The 15,773-nt window shown below is 41.5% G+C and overlaps 1 protein-coding gene across 2 annotated transcripts in view; it reads left to right on the top strand.

The window, feature by feature from the left end:
- The first annotated feature begins 2,440 nt into the window (after window positions 1-2,440).
- LOC115204017 (splicing factor, suppressor of white-apricot homolog) overlaps window positions 2,441-15,773 on the top strand; it is a 136,736-nt gene continuing 123,403 nt past the window's right edge. The window contains exons 1-4 of one of the 2 annotated variants that reach the window (XM_029769215.1): window positions 2,441-2,836; window positions 4,446-4,609; window positions 10,441-10,572; window positions 12,301-12,374. In XM_029769215.1, the coding sequence (XP_029625075.1) occupies window positions 2,637-2,836; window positions 4,446-4,609; window positions 10,441-10,572; window positions 12,301-12,374 (570 nt within the window). In that variant the 5' untranslated portion in view covers window positions 2,441-2,636. Of the gene's footprint in view, window positions 2,837-4,445; window positions 4,610-10,440; window positions 10,573-12,297; window positions 12,375-15,773 lie in introns of both variants that reach the window. The other variant, XM_029769214.1, reaches the window with a different exon arrangement.

The raw sequence follows: 15,773 nt of genomic DNA, 5'->3' as shown, positions 1-15,773 counted from the left end.
CCCCTTGTTGAGGATCATTGTGGCTGATGTGGTGTTACCTACCCTTACCACCTGGTGGTGGCCCGTCAGGAAGTCCAGGATCCAGTTGCAGAGGGAGGTGTTTAGTCCCAGGGTCCTTAATTTAGTGATGAGCTTTGAGGGCACTATGGTGTTGAACGCTGAGCTGTAGTCAATGAATAGCATTCTCATGTAGGTGTTCCTTTTGTCCAGGTGTGAAAGGGCAGTGTGGAGTGCAATAGAGATTGCATCATCTGTGGATCTGTTGGGGCGGTATGCAAATTGGAGTGGGTCTAGGGTTTCTGGGATAATGGTGTTGATGTGAGCCATGACCAGCCTTTCAAAGCACTCCATGGCTACAGACGAGAGTGCTGTGGGTCAGTAGTCATTTAGGCAGATTACCTTAGGGTTCTTGGGCACAGGGACTATGGTGGTCTGCTTGAAACATGTTGGTATTAGAGACTCAGTCAGGGAAAGGATGAAAATGTGATGAAACTGGCTCTCATGAATACTGTCACAGGAAAGGCAGACACAAAGTTACCTCTGCTGCAGAGGATACGTTCATTAGAGTTACCATCCTCAGAAATTTCAGCCCAAATAAATGCTGCACAGAGTTCGAGTAACAGACACATCTCAACATCAACTGTTCAGAGTAGACTGCGTGCATCAGGCCTTCATGGTCGAATTGCTGCAAAGAAACCACTACTGAAGTACACCAATAAGAAGAAGAGACTTGCTTGGGCCAAGAAATACAAGCAATGGATATTAGACTGGTGTAAATATGTCCTTTGGTCTGATGAGTCCAAATTTGAGATTTTTGGTTCCAACTGCCTTGTCTTTGTGAGACACAGAGTAGGTGAATAGAAGATCTTTGCATGTGTGGTTCCCACCATGAAGCATGGAGGAGGAGGTGTTATAGTGTGGGGGTACTTTGGTGGTGACACTGTCTGTGATATTTTTAGAATTCAAGGCACACTTAACCAGCATTTCTACCACAGCATTCTGCAGCGACACAACCAAGAGTGTGTAAAGCTGTCATCGAGGCAATTTTTAAAACATTTTATTTTTATTTCACCTTTATTTAACAAGTAAGCCAGTTGAGAACAAGTTCTCATTTGCAACTGCGACCTGGCTAAGTTAAAGCAAAGCAGTGTGACACAAACAACAGCACAGAGTTGCACATGGAATAAACAAACGTACAGTCAATAACACAATAGAAATACAGTCTATATACAGTGTGTGCAAATGAGGTAAGATTAGGGAGTTAAGGCAAGAAATAGGCCGTAGTGGCGAAGTACATACAATTTAGCAATTAAACACTAGAGTGATAGATGTGCAGAAGATGAATGTGCAAGTAGTGATACTGGGGTGGAAAGGAGAAAAAAAAGAAAAAAAATAACAATATGGGGATGAGGTAGTTGGATGGGCTATTTACAAAGGGTGGCTATTTGAACAATTTCAAATATAAAATATATTTTCACACTTTTTTGGTTTCTACATGATTACATATGTGTTATTTCATAATTTTGAAGTCTTCACAATTATTCTACAATGTTTAAAATAGTAAAAATAAAGAAAAACCCTTGAATGAGTAGGCGTTCTAAAACGTTTGACCGGTAGTGTATATAATTACATTTGAATAATAATAATAATACAAATATATATATATATTTATATTTTGTATTATTATTATTCAAATGTAATTGACAATACAAAAACAGAGAATATCAATACAAAATATTTTTCAATATGTAAACATTAAATAAATAAAATAAAACTAAAAAAATAAATAAGAATCCTACACATGAGTACTTGAAGATGTCAGAAACATTTTACATTCCTTTTGATAAAAATGTAAAAGGATAAGGGGTTACATTTGTTTAAAATTGGTATAATGTTGAGAGAATATATTGTTCATCTTGTCATTGACTAATTCTAGATATTTTAATAAATATTGCATTTTAGGCACATATGTCAAATAGGCTATTTGTGTTTGTGTAAGAATAATTTACCAGATAGTATCAAGAGCAAACAATTAACTCAGTAGCTATGTTTTCATTCGAAAAATAACATATTACATCTTTCACTGTAAATATTTTGGCCTTATCAATTAAATAAAACATTTAATTACTTAGCTGCTGGCTCTAAAATAACTTCACAAGATTAACAGAGAAAACCGAGGCTGGACAAGAGGGGTTATGAAGTATACATGTCTCTGTTGAAAGTTATTTCACAATCACATGGTAGCGCATTCAACATACAAAAAGAGAGCGTAGTAGCTAATAAAATGACAGATTATGTGTTATTTATTATCAACATCAGTAAATAATTAATTCATTTTTTTCTCATCAGAATATTGGGGAATGAAAGGTTTAATTTACGTGTGGTGTTTTCCATCTTGAAGTTGAATTGACGAATCTGCACATGTGAACCATAAATCATATTTACTTACTTTTCCAACATGGCTGCACATGTCAGATGTGTTTTTTGTGAGTATGTTTATTGTGGCATTTCGCACCTCTTTTTTTAAACAAGAAAGAAAGACTTTGTAGTACGACAATAATTAAACGATAGTGATATAACCTAACGTTAGTTAGCGCACTAGCTTTCTTGTACGTGTTTTCACGTGCTAATTTGGAATGTATCGACGCGGCGGGGGCAAGAGGGACCACAACAACAAGACGGTGAAGAAGAATGAGAGCGACAGCAAAAAATATGCCGAACTTTTGGTGTTCGGCTATGCCTGCAAGCTGTTCCGGGACGACGAGAGGGCTCACTTCCACGAGCAGGGCAAACAGCTCATACCATGGATGGGGGACAAGAACATCCTGATTGATAGGTCGGTTGAACAAACCTAGACGGAATTGTTATCCTAACCAACTTTCCTAATCAGATCTGTCTTTCGAAGGGACCGATCGGATTATTGTTTTGCTGAAGGCGTAGTTTTACCCAAATATAACTGTCACATGAAAGTGCAAGTGTGTGCGAATCATTTTATCTAGCTTCCTTAAAAATGTCAGTTTTGGCCTCATGAAACCGAAGATACATTAGCTATAAACAAAAGGTAGCAGAGGCTTCCTCCACTATTTGGGTCATATTTCAACAGTGAACAAGCTCTACATGAGACTGAAAGTTGTCTAAAATTGCCCCTTATAAAATTGCCTCTTATTTACGGATACATCAATGTACTTGTTTACAGGGCTTTGGACTATAGATCGTCTACAAGTTATATTGTATTCAACTTTGTATTACTTAACTGCCCATGGCCCTTTTTAATGGAGGCTTATGCGTCTTGGTGTATTTGTATTTGCTCTGGTAGCTTCAACATGAGAATATTCAGTTAAGTATTGTATTCATTTCAGTTTCTTCCAACACAATTTGGATGTAAACAACCTAAGATCTCTAAATGCCTTTCACTAAACTGAATTCAAATGAGAACTTCAAACCTTACCAACAAATCACCAAGAAATCGAATTTGTTGATAATACCACGGCAAATTCAACCCAAACTACTACTGTATGTCAAATATGTGAATTAAGGTGGTTCACAGTAATTTATGTCAAAATGTAGGCTCTTATACTGTTGACTAATGCCTGCCAAGTATCCCAGCTCAGTTGTTTCCCTTTTGCTTTCAGTTGTTCATTTCTAATAACATTTTCTTGCAGGCTGTAGAGCATGTTGGCAATGATGACCTGTAAAAGTAGTTGTTTATTTGGAAATAAACCCACTTGAACCATGAAGGGGGGGACATTATGTTGACCCTTCATGGTCTCGTTGAGCCACCTTAATCTTCTTGGGCCTGTCTCTTGTTTCCAATGTATGTGTGTATCTCTCTATCACATAACCAGCCCTTATTTCCCCAGCTAGTAGCCTAAGGCTAAGGGGTCCTGCTTGACCCCCCAATGCCAACCCCAGTGCCCACTTCTCTCTTTCGACGAAGGAACTCTGGAGAGGTGGAAGAGGGGAGCGAACGCAGGAAAATATCGTCCGTTTGGGTTCTTACGGATAGGTATTTATGTGCTCGGGTTTGTGTGGATGTACCTTTTTTACAGATATAGGAGGAGTGGTGAGTGTTATAGGGGGGAAACTTGAACCTTGTAAGGTAAGAGGCGAGTTGTTTTCTTTTGGTTTCTTTCTGTGTTCATGCAGGGCTGTTGCTCCGTAGGAATTTGTTGAGAGAGGAATGAGATTCACTGAGTAAGTTTGCCAGAAAACTGCACTAGAGAGCCTATGTTGGGAGTTGTTCAGGTTATTGTGTCTGTATTGTGACGAGATTGCTCAGTTCCAGTACCATACACTCCCTCATGAAAGACTTGTGACTGAGGTAGTACGTTTTGTTAAAAACTTTTTGTTTTAGGGTCCTACCTGTGTTGGTAAGTAGGTCCATGTGTTGTCTTTTCTCTCAATTGGCTTGCTCCATGTCTCTAACCCCTCTCTTCACCCTACAGGTATGATGGGCGTGGTCACTTACATGACCTCTCGGAGTACGACGCAGGCTCGTGGAACAGAGACTACCAGCTGTCCGAGGAAGAGGCCAGGATCGAGGCCCTGTGTGATGAGGAGCGGTACCTGGCCATGCACACAGACCTGCTGGAGGAAGAAGCCAGACAAGGTAGGCCTATCAGATTCACAGCTGGGGGCATCATACTCTATGGTGTCTGAACTGCTGTGCAATGCCTCGGCTCATCTGGATAAGCTGTGGAAGACAGTGGTGAGTTCATTATTTCACGAAGTGATCATACGTTTCAATCGCACATTTGTGGGGACATTCAGCCTCTGCATTTGCCATCTGTTTCAGATCACTGAAAGTTCTAACTGAAAGGAAAACAAAAACACTATGCAACAATTAGGTTCTACATAAGGTGCCAAAGTGAATAATGGAATGAATCCCCTTATGTTCACCGGGCAGAATGAGCTTTCAAAAGGCTGTAGTTTCAGTGATGTATTCTGCAACACCTCCATCAACAGAATGTTTTCAGGCACTGGAAGGTTGTTTTGATTACAGTATGCTAATGTGCCCTTCTCTCTTTACTGGCAACAGAAAGGCCATGTTATCCTAGGTAATAACCTCGGTTCAATTTCCACATTCTGATCTGATTCTTATTTGGATGGGAAAGAAAAGTATGGTAGTAAAGCTATGTCAAAGATGGTGAGAGAGTTTGAGAGGGTAGATTCTAAGTAGCCTAAACTGCGGGGGTCATTTCAGTGCATGCAGACCCTCTCGTAAGTAGGTTTTCAAGTTCCATGATAGGGCTGGGCGATATGGCCAAAATATCATATGGTATTTTTCAAAATTCTGATGGTATTTTATGTTTTTGATTAATAAAAGTTCTACATTTGCTTTGAGTAGTGCGTGACCCTAGGGTGGAAACATATATTCAAAATTATTTCAATGGGTCTTAATCCATTCGTATTGTTTTATACAGTTCAATTCAACTTCAACCTAAAATCATTTCCTGCATATTCATACATTTCTGCTTTTCCTGCACTCATTTGAGATAATTTCCACACTGCCACAATATGGGCAAAATACCAGGCCTTATTTTTAACCAAATCTTGCAATTGCGATTTAGATCAAAACACTTTGCAATCATGGAAATAGAATATTTATTATAATTATATAGTTACAATATAAATAATAGTAGGCACTTTGAATACAGTGTTGTTTGACATGCCATTGACGAGTTATTGTGACAGTGTAGGAACCAAAATGATGTTCCGTGTTTCCTAGGGGACCCTATAATCTTTGGCTACATTTCATCTTTATTCATATAGCCAAAATATTCATGCTTTGCCTATTCCTCTTTGGTTTAGAAGACACTGTTGCACAAACAACATGCTGATTTAAGCCTCCACCAGTACTGGTATCAGGATGTATTAGCTAGCTACTTTTGCTCTGACTCAGTACTTTTATTTGCTAGTTAGCTAGCCAGTTAACTAGCTATTAGCATTAGTGGCTAACACAATTTATCTTAACTGTTTGCAGATGCAAGAAACACAAACTAATATTGTAATTATAGAACGCTTGTGGATTTATATTAATATCAAATTGGAAACAACATTGTTGTCATCAACATTGTTGCATGTGCAGGGGCGGCAGGTAGCCTAGTGGTTACAGCGTTGGGCCAGTAACTGAAAGGTAAAGGTAAAAATCTGTCGTTCTGCCCCTGAACAAGGCAGTTAAGAATTTGTTATCAACTGACTTGTTAAGTGAAGGGTAAATAAAAAATGTGCTGCATTGACCATGTCTTGTGGTCAAGCAACAACAAATGCGCTCCTTGAGTGACGGGGTGGGACTGGGTCTATGTGGAGAGCAGAGAGGGATGTCTCAAGTAGCGGAGTAAACTATGAAAATGGACGTTACACACGCCGATTCACATTTAACAAACCAAACATTCAAATACCATTATAGACGGTACAGTCGTGGCCAAAGGTTTTGAGAATGACACAAATATTAATTTTCACAAAGTCTGCTGCCTCAGTGTCTAGATATTGTTTGTCAGATGTTACTATGGAATACTGAAGTATAATTACAAGCATTTCATAAATGTCAAAGGCTTTTATTGACAATTACATGAAGTTGATGCAAAGAGTCAATATTTGCAGTATTGACCCTTCTTTTTCAAGACCTCTGCAATCCGCCCTGGCATGTTGTCAATTAACTTCTGGGCCATATCCTGACTGATGGCAGCCCTTTCTTGCATAATCAATGCTTGGAGTTTGTCAGAATTTGTGGGGTTTTGTTTGTCCACCCTCCTCTTTAGGATTAACCACAAGTTCTCAATGGGATTAACCTGTTGAGGACAGACGTTCCCCTAGCAGAACCCCGTTCCGCCTGCGGAACCCCTAGCCAACAGCCAATGGCATCGCACGGCGCGAAATACAAAACCAACTAAAATACCACAATTCAATTTTCTCAAACAATCAACTATTTTACACCATTTTTAAAGATAAGACTCTCGTTAATCTAACCACATTGTCCGATTTCAAAAAGGCTTTACAGCGAAAGCAAAACATTAGATTACGTTAGGAGAGTACATAGACACAAATAATCACACAGCCATTTTCCAAGCAAGCATATATGTCACATAAACCCAATCCACAGCTAAATGCAGCACTAACCTTTGATGATCTTCATCAGATGACATTCCTAGGACATTGTTATACAATACATGCATGTTTTGTTAAATCAAGTTCATATTTATATCAAAAACCAGCTTTTTACATTAGCATGTGATGTTTAGAACTAGCATACCCACCAAAAACTTCCGGTGAATTTACAAAATTACTCATGATAAACGTTGACAAAATACATAACAATTATTTTAAGAATTATAGATACAGAACTCCTTTATGCAATCGCTATGTCCGGTTTGAAGATAGCTTTTCGGCGAAAGCACATTTTGCAATATTCTGAGTACATAGCTCGGCCGTCAAAGGCTAGCTAATTTGACACCCACCAAGTTTGGGGCTCACTAAACTCAGAATTACTATTACAAAAATTGGATTACCTTTGCTGTTCTTCGTCAGAATGCACTCCCAGGACTTCTACTTCAACAACAAATGTTGTTTTGGTTCCAAATAATCCATAGTTATATCCAAATACCTCCGTTTTGTTCGTGCGTTCAGGTCACTATCCGAAGGGTAACGCGCGAGCGCATTTCGTGACAAAAAAAGTCTAAATATTCCATTACTGTCCTTAGAAGCATGTCAAACGCTGTTTAAAATCAATTTTTATGCTATTTTTCTCATAAAATAGCGATAATATTCCAACCGGGCAACGTTGTATTCATTCAAAGGCTGAAAGAAAAAAAATGGAGAAGTCTCGTGAATGCGCATCTCAGTCTCACTGTCCCTAGGCTGACCACTTACAAACTCTGCTGTTGTACTTTGCCCAGAGATAGCAGACACCCCATTCCACTTTCTGGCGGCTTTAGAGAGCCAATGGAAGCCTTAGAAAGTGTCACGTTACAGCACAGATGCTGTAATGTCGATAGAGATGCAACAGAAGGACAACAAATTGTCAGACAGGGCACTTCCTGTATGGAATCTTCTCAGGTTTTGGCCTGCCATATGAGTTCTGTTATACTCCTTATATGCATATTCTAGTTTCTGGGCAGGAGTAGTAACCAGATTAAATCGGGTAAGTTTTTTATCAGGCCGTGCAAATACTGCCCCCTATCCCAAAGAAGTTAAGGTCTGGGGAGTTTCCTGGCCATGGACCCAAAATATCGATGTTTTGTTCCCCGAGCCACTTAGTTATCACTTTTGCCTTATGGCAAGGTGCTCCATCATGCTGGAAAAGGTATTGTTCGTCACCAAACTGTTCCTGGATGGTTGGGAGAAGTTGCTCTCGGAGGATGTGTTGGTACCATTCTTTATTCATGGCTGTGTTCTTAGGCAAAATTGTGAGTGAGCCCACTCCCTTGGCTGAGAAGCAACCCCACACATGAATGGTCTCAGGATGCTTTAAAGTTGGCATGACACAGGACTGATGGTAGCACTCACCTTGTCTTCTCCGGTCAAGCTTTTTTCCGGATGCCCCAAACAATCGGAAAGGAGATTCATCAGAGAAAATGACTTTACCCCAGTCCTCAGCAGTCCAATCCCGGTACCTTTTGCAGAATATCAGTCTGTCCCTGAAGTTTTTCCTGGAGAGAAGTGGCTTCTTTGCTGCCCTTCTTGACACCAGGCCATCCTCCAAAAGTCTTCGCCTCACTGTGCGTGCAGATGCACTCACACCTGCCTGCTGCCATTCCTGAGCAAGCTCTGTGCTGGTGGTGCCCCGATCCCGCAGCTGAATCAACTTTAGGAGATGGTCCTGGCGCTTGCTGGACTTTCTTGGGCGCCCTGAAGCCTTCTTCGCAACAATTGAACCGCTCTCCTTGAAGTTCTTGATGATCCGATAAATGGTTGATTTAGGTGCAATCTTTTGCAATGATGACGGCACATGTTTCCTTGCAGGTAACCATGGCTGACAGAGGAAGAACAATGATTCCAAGCACCACCCTACTTTTGAAGCTTCCAGTCTGTTATTCGAACTCAATCAGCATGACAGAGTGATATCCAGCCTTGTCCTCGTCAACACTCACACCTGTATTAACGAGATAATCACTGACATGATGTCAGCTGGTCCTTTTGTGGCAGGGCTGAAATGCAGTGGAAATTCTTTTTTGTGATTCAGTTCATTTGCATGGCAAAGAGGGACTTTGCAATTCATCTAATCACTCTTCATAACATTCTGGAGTATATGCAAATTGCTATCATACAAACTGAGGCAGCAGAGTTTGAAAATTAATATTTGTGTCATTCTCAAAACTTTTGGCCACGACTATAGAGTAAAAACCCAAACCGGTCCCTGCATCAATTCCGGTTTATCATAAAATACGGTATACCGCCCAGCCCTAGTCCATGAGAAAATGGAGTAGGGCTAGGGTCTCAGGCATCCACTGTCTGGTTGAATGACTGATTATAGACTATTGTTGAGACTGACTATGTTTACTGTTTAATTTGTAATTTTCGATGCTAATCAGCATCAGTTGTACTGCCTTGTTATAAACATGCCCTCATGTTGAACTTTTTTCATTAACTTTTAACCACCCTTTGTGTCGTTGTCTGATTTTCCATGCAAAAGTACCTCTCCTGCCCAAAGATGTATATTTTTTATTGCATTGAGTGGTAAATGCCCATCAGTTTAAACACATTCTAACACTACAACCACTGGGCATCTATAAGGATGGAGGGGGCATGAGTAAATAAATGGGAGAGTAAAAAAATGGCAGAGTAATAAAAATAAATTAATCATGAGCAGTCAAAATGGCTGCTTTAGCAGTTCAAGTGTTAAGGCTACAAACACAGACTAGCCTAAGGTTATTTTAGCAATGCTGCAAACTTTATAACAAGGAGTTTGTCACTTATAATGAAATGGCACTGACGATTAGATAAATTAAATCTTACATAAGTGACTGTTTAAGGGAAATATGGTGTTTAATTCCCAAACTGACAGGATTGCATGAGTCATCATGTAATTTGTGTTACTTTCATCCCCTCATGCTGTTTGCCCTTGGGTAGTGGGGCTTTAGCAATTATCCATCTGTCCATTGTGGGAACACAAGACACATAAAAAATATTGATCATGTTAGATGTGATTTTGTCTTTCATTCCTCACCGTCCTTTACTATGAGATGAATTGCAATAGAAAAGTGGGGTGTTGTAAGGTGAGACAAAATTCCATCCGATTTAGTTTCTGTTATGTCAGCTCACGACACTGTTCACATCCTTGAAACTAGGTAGGATGGATGGAATGATAATTTTGAGTCAATCCACTGCTTTTGTCTCATGCTAGAGGCAATCCTTACAGTAGCCTTCTATGACTGTGCTTTCCAATAAATCTACCGTACCATTCTCATGACTCTTTTAATATGTATGTTTTGTCCCACACAGAGGAAGAATACAAGCGTCTGAGTGAAGCTCTGGCAGATGAAGGCACCTATAACTCAGTGGGCTTCCGCTACAGCGCAGACTACTACGACCCTTCTCAACCCACTGAGGAAGAGGAGGCCAACAGGGAGACTGGTGAACACACACACAATGATTTATTTAATCCCAAATCACATTACAGTCCAAAGGGATTTAAACATTTCACGCATACATATTCACAGTTCCTCACCACTTTCAACCACTGAACATTTCTCCTCTGACCTGCCCTTAGAGGATGAGAGAGGAGAAAGAGAGAAAGCATCTGAACTTTTACACACACACACACACACACACACACACACACGACAAATGAATCCGCTGGTGGAGAGGCTCGCACATTAGCTTCAATGAAAACCCTATGATACATTTTTTATCATGGCAGGCTCCCCGGAGACGCAAATCACTATTTGAAGCCCTGGAGCTATAAAAAAAGAAAGCTTTTCAAGATTCAGCTCTGAATGTGAAATAGTCTTACTGGCTTGCAACTGTACTGACTGTTAATCACCTGTGAGGTCCAGTACTGGGCTCCAGCCCTTCCACTAGGCCCTGTTTTGGCCCACTCTAACCGCATGAATATTAAGGCCTGGATCCTGTTTGGTTTCCCAGAGACAGCCTGCACTAACCAGTCCAAGTATCCACACACATTGAGGGTAAACCAATTCCAAAATGTGGACATTGTCTCAAAGCCTGAGGCACTTAGCTAGAGAGTCTATCTCATTGGCGCTGAAGTATCTTTGCTTTGGACTTGACAGTCAATGTCAAGTTGTGACGGTCAGTCCAACATCTTGACTGGCAGCCTAACACTGGGGAGGGAGTGTTAATGGTGAGTGTTAGTGATGAGAGTGTCTGTCAGGACACTCTGCTCCACGCCGGGCCTGGCTCTCTCCTCTGATTAGACAGTCGTTCATAACACAGTTAACAGCAAACTGTTCTGCAGCTTGAAGTCTGTTGACAAAAGCCTAAATACCAGGCCTATTTATCAGCCAGGCCACTGCTACTATCAAGACCTAATAACCCTGACAGCCCAACCATGCTAGCCCACACATTGTCAACGCGGAAATGAATCATGTACCTATATCCTTAAATAATAGATATAGGGAAAGCTGGCAGCACTTGTGCCATCACCCCCCCCTCTAGCCAACACCCAGGTGCCCCTTCCTCAGCAAATGGTACAGTACTATTGCTGTGTGTCTGAGTGCTGTCATCAGTACCGTGTAACCTGGCCCAGCGCTGCCTGGGATTACTCAGCAGTACAAACCCCCTCGCGTGTGTGTGTGGGGGGGGGGGGGGTCGATTTGTCAGGGATGGAGTTCTCAGCATGAACCAATCATTTTGCTCTGTTGTGGTGCCGGCGTCGGGGCACACCTCGGGCGACTGGCGGAGCGCTTGATTAAATCTGCACAAACAGTGGCGTCCATTAACCGTAAAAAGGTGCAAGAGTAGTCTAGGCTGGGCTCCTTGGCAGCCATTTTTGGCATTAAATGTGCTTACCCCTACATCCATCTGCAGCCTCCCCACGGTGAACCAAAGCATAAAATTGTAATCTAATTTCCAGCTGACTTGTCTGCCTATTATTTCACACTGGGGGGGATGGGGTTGGATGTTGTAAATAATTGTGACGAGGACCGCAGACTCTCAGAAAGTTAAGATTAAGTAAAGCTGAAACTTTGAGTGCCTCGGGCAATGTGGCCGGATGAGAGTGGGTAGAGGAAGGAGAGGAGGAAACATTGAGTGGCTGTGTTTCACAGTGACTGTAGGGTGAATTCTATTCTATTTTCTTCTCTTCTTCTCTCTCTGACCTTATGGGTTGTTCCCCATCAGAAGAAGCAGAGCCGCAGGAGAGCGAAGAACCCTACGTGGCACCCCCGGGCCTGGCGATCCCCCCCGATGTGGAGCTGGTGAGTGCCCTAGACAATGTCCCACTGCTTCATGCTTAAATCTACAGGACGGACCACAGGGGTGCAGAATGGGTTTTGGGCAGATCAGAGTCATAACTACATTTGAAAATGGTGGGTCAGGGGGTCAATGGTTCCTTTTCTATAACAATCCCTGTTATGGAGCCACAGAGAGAGAATAGGAAGGGAACAGAGCAGAGATGCCAGCAGAACAGAGTCCTAGCTGGTGAGGGCTGTGTGTGTGGTAGTATTGATGTTGTGAGGCCTGTCAGACTGCCGACAGGCAGGTGGTGAGGCCAGAGACTAGGCGAACGATAAGGTGTCTGATCTGGAGGAGGTTATTGAGGTCATCACTCACATCCTGCAGCCTGGGAGGAGACTGAGAAGAGGAGTCTGTGCTGCCTTGGTTTGTATCAGCCAGTATCAGGGGGCCTGCATCCTGACTGACTGTCTCTCTCCATCTCAGTTCACTAGGACAGACTGTCCACTCTTCTGCTGCTGCTTCCCCCATTGACTGCCGCTCGCCTTTCATCTGCAGGCTTCTTCTTATTGTAGACGGGGAGGCTTTCATCTCAGCATGGCCTCGATTCTCTCTCACACACACCCTACCCAATGTCAGACTGACGCAAACACACACACGAAGTGATTCAGTAAAATGCATGTGACAGTTCTCCCTCGCTCTGGCTGTCAAAGCGTCTTCTGTGATGTCCAGAGTAGCCACACACTGTGAGACAATGGGCCCACCCACTCCTCAGAATCCTTACCTGCTGATTTCTTTCCACGTGTCCTTGTAATGAGATTTCGATTGGGGACCCAGCAAAGCCCTTCCAATTGCTCTGCCTCGAAACGGTCAATTAGTCAAAGCCGGCACCATTCTCAAAATATCTGATCTGAATTATTAATCTGGGGATGTGGCTGTATTTCCCCCACATTATCACAAGTCTGAGTGCTCAGGCAGCACGAGCAGACGGTCTGACATCCTGGGGGCTGGGGAGAAGGAATCAGCTCTCGCTCTGCTCTGCCTCTCTGTGTATCATGACTCCATAAGAAGTTCCTTGTTCCTCATTTATCTTCATAATTGCAAGGTTATTTGCCGCTACGGAGCTTTCTACTCTCGCAAGCGCTCGGAGGCTCTGAATGCATTAGGAGTGTATGTGTAGAGGGACGCTACTACAGAGTGCAGGCCTAAGCGTCTCCTCTCCAAAGGTCTTCATTTATTATTCATTATTTTAGATTAATGAGAAATTTTATTTTCACGATTTGTCGCTCTGTTTTTTGGTACTCTGAGGGTACCTAACAAAAATGATTCATTGAAAGTACACAGCCTCAGTGATATTTAATAATGTATCACATCAAATCCAAATGATATCAATTTTGTATCTATTTTGTAAATGTATGTTAAAGTCAAGAAGCCATGGGATAGCCCCCTTTTTTTTCTTCTCAATTTTCACCTAAAATGACATACCAAATCTAACTGCCTGTAGCTCAGGCCCTGAAGCAAGGATATGCTTATTTCTGGTACCATTTGAAAGGACACACTTTGAAGTTTGTGGAAATGTGAATTGAATGTAGGAGAATATAACACAATAAATCTGGTAGAAGAAAGGCAATAGAAAGGTCCCAGTTCTTGTCATCACTCTGGTTGTAATTCCGATGGTGTCCACAAGATGGCAGCAGTGTATGTGCAAAGTTTCAGATGGATAACTTGAAGTATGAGTGTTCTCCATGACATTTCGTGTGAAGTCACCCAGAACCATTTGGGCAAATCGTGAAGGAGACAGTTGCATTCATATTACATTTTTCTGCAAGAATATCATCAAATCTGTGTACTTGGACTTTGATTTAGCGTTTCCAGTATTAGTAGCTATATTATAAATTCAACATTTGCAAAACAACCAGTTTTCATAACTTCATAACGCTGAATATTCGTATAATTTTTGTCCAAAAGGAAGAGGCATGCTGTCGCAAAAGGTTAGCACCTTCATTTTGCGACAGACACAGGATTTCCGGATACTCCAGTAAAGCCCAGCTCATTGGCTATCTAGCTAGCTTTGTTTGACCCCGATTGGTGCTTATTTGACAAAGATACAGTCGTTCAAGTGAAGACGGCCCGCGTCATCGGCGTGCCATAAAGGCGTCGCTCTCTGACCAAATATGGTGTCCTATAGGATATACTACACCCCTAATGATATAGTGAAGTCTTGTTACGTTCTAGGATCTCTGAGGAATGCATACGGACGTGATTTGACTTGTTGAAACAAAGTTTAGGGTGAGATTTTCACAGATTCCTTTCTTTGCAAATTGAACAAGTGGAAATACAAAATCGATCGTGCATGCTATATGGACCTTTTTTAGGATATGAAAAAGGATTTTATCTAACAAAACGACACTTCATGTTATCTCTGGGACCCTTTTGGATGATAAATCAGAGCAAGATTTCAGAATTTAAGTACACATTTCACCTTCAGAGGTGAATTTATCAAACCTATCGTGGTGAAAAAAGTATATCGTTGTTAGGAGCTCTCCTGAAACAATAGCATGGCATTTTTTTGCAGTAATAGATACTGCAAATTGGACAGTGCCGTTATATTAACAGGAATTTAAGCTTTCAGCCGATATAAGACACTTATGTACCGACATTTGTTGTTTCTCTGAAATCTGCGATCTTGACATAAAGCGCTGCATTATTTACAACTGTCCCGTTGACGGGACGCCGATCCCTAAGAACTTTTAAACCTCAGATACAATTTAGGAAATAGAATTTGGCAAACTTTGATTTGGCCCCACCTAAAAATTGTCAAAGACTCCAGCCACCCTAGTCATAGACTGTTCTCTCTGCTACCGCACGGCAAGCAGTACCAGAGTGCCAAGTACAAGAGGCTTCTAAACAGCTTCTACCCCCAAGCCATAAGACTCCTGAACATCTAATCAAATGGCTACCCAGACTATTTGCATTGAGCCCCCCCCCCCCCCCTCTATTTTACGCTGCTGCTACTCTGTTATTATCTATGCATAGTTACTTTAATAACTCTACCTACATGTACATATTACCTCGACTAACCAGTGCCCCCGCACATTGACTCTGTATCAGTACCCCCTGTATATAGTCTCGCTATTGTTATTTTACTGCTGCTCTTTAATTATTTGTAACTTTTATTTTTTTGTGCTATTTATTTTTGCTGCATTGTTGGTTAGGGGCTCATAAGTAAGCATTTCACTGTAAGGTCTACACCGGTCGTATTCGGCGCATGTGACAAATAACATTTGACTTGATTTGACCAAGAACACTCAGACAATCAAAATCCAGTTTCAGGTCTTGTTGTAAAGTATTAACTTTTTCTTCTTTGCTTCTGAAGTGATTTCTCCTTCTCTTGTGCCTCAGTTATAAAATACAGTTAAGTA

Source organism: Salmo trutta, chromosome 12 (assembly GCF_901001165.1).
Source record: "Salmo trutta chromosome 12, fSalTru1.1, whole genome shotgun sequence".
Lineage (NCBI taxonomy): Eukaryota > Metazoa > Chordata > Actinopteri > Salmoniformes > Salmonidae > Salmo > Salmo trutta.
This window is presented reverse-complemented; position numbering and strand designations above follow the sequence as displayed.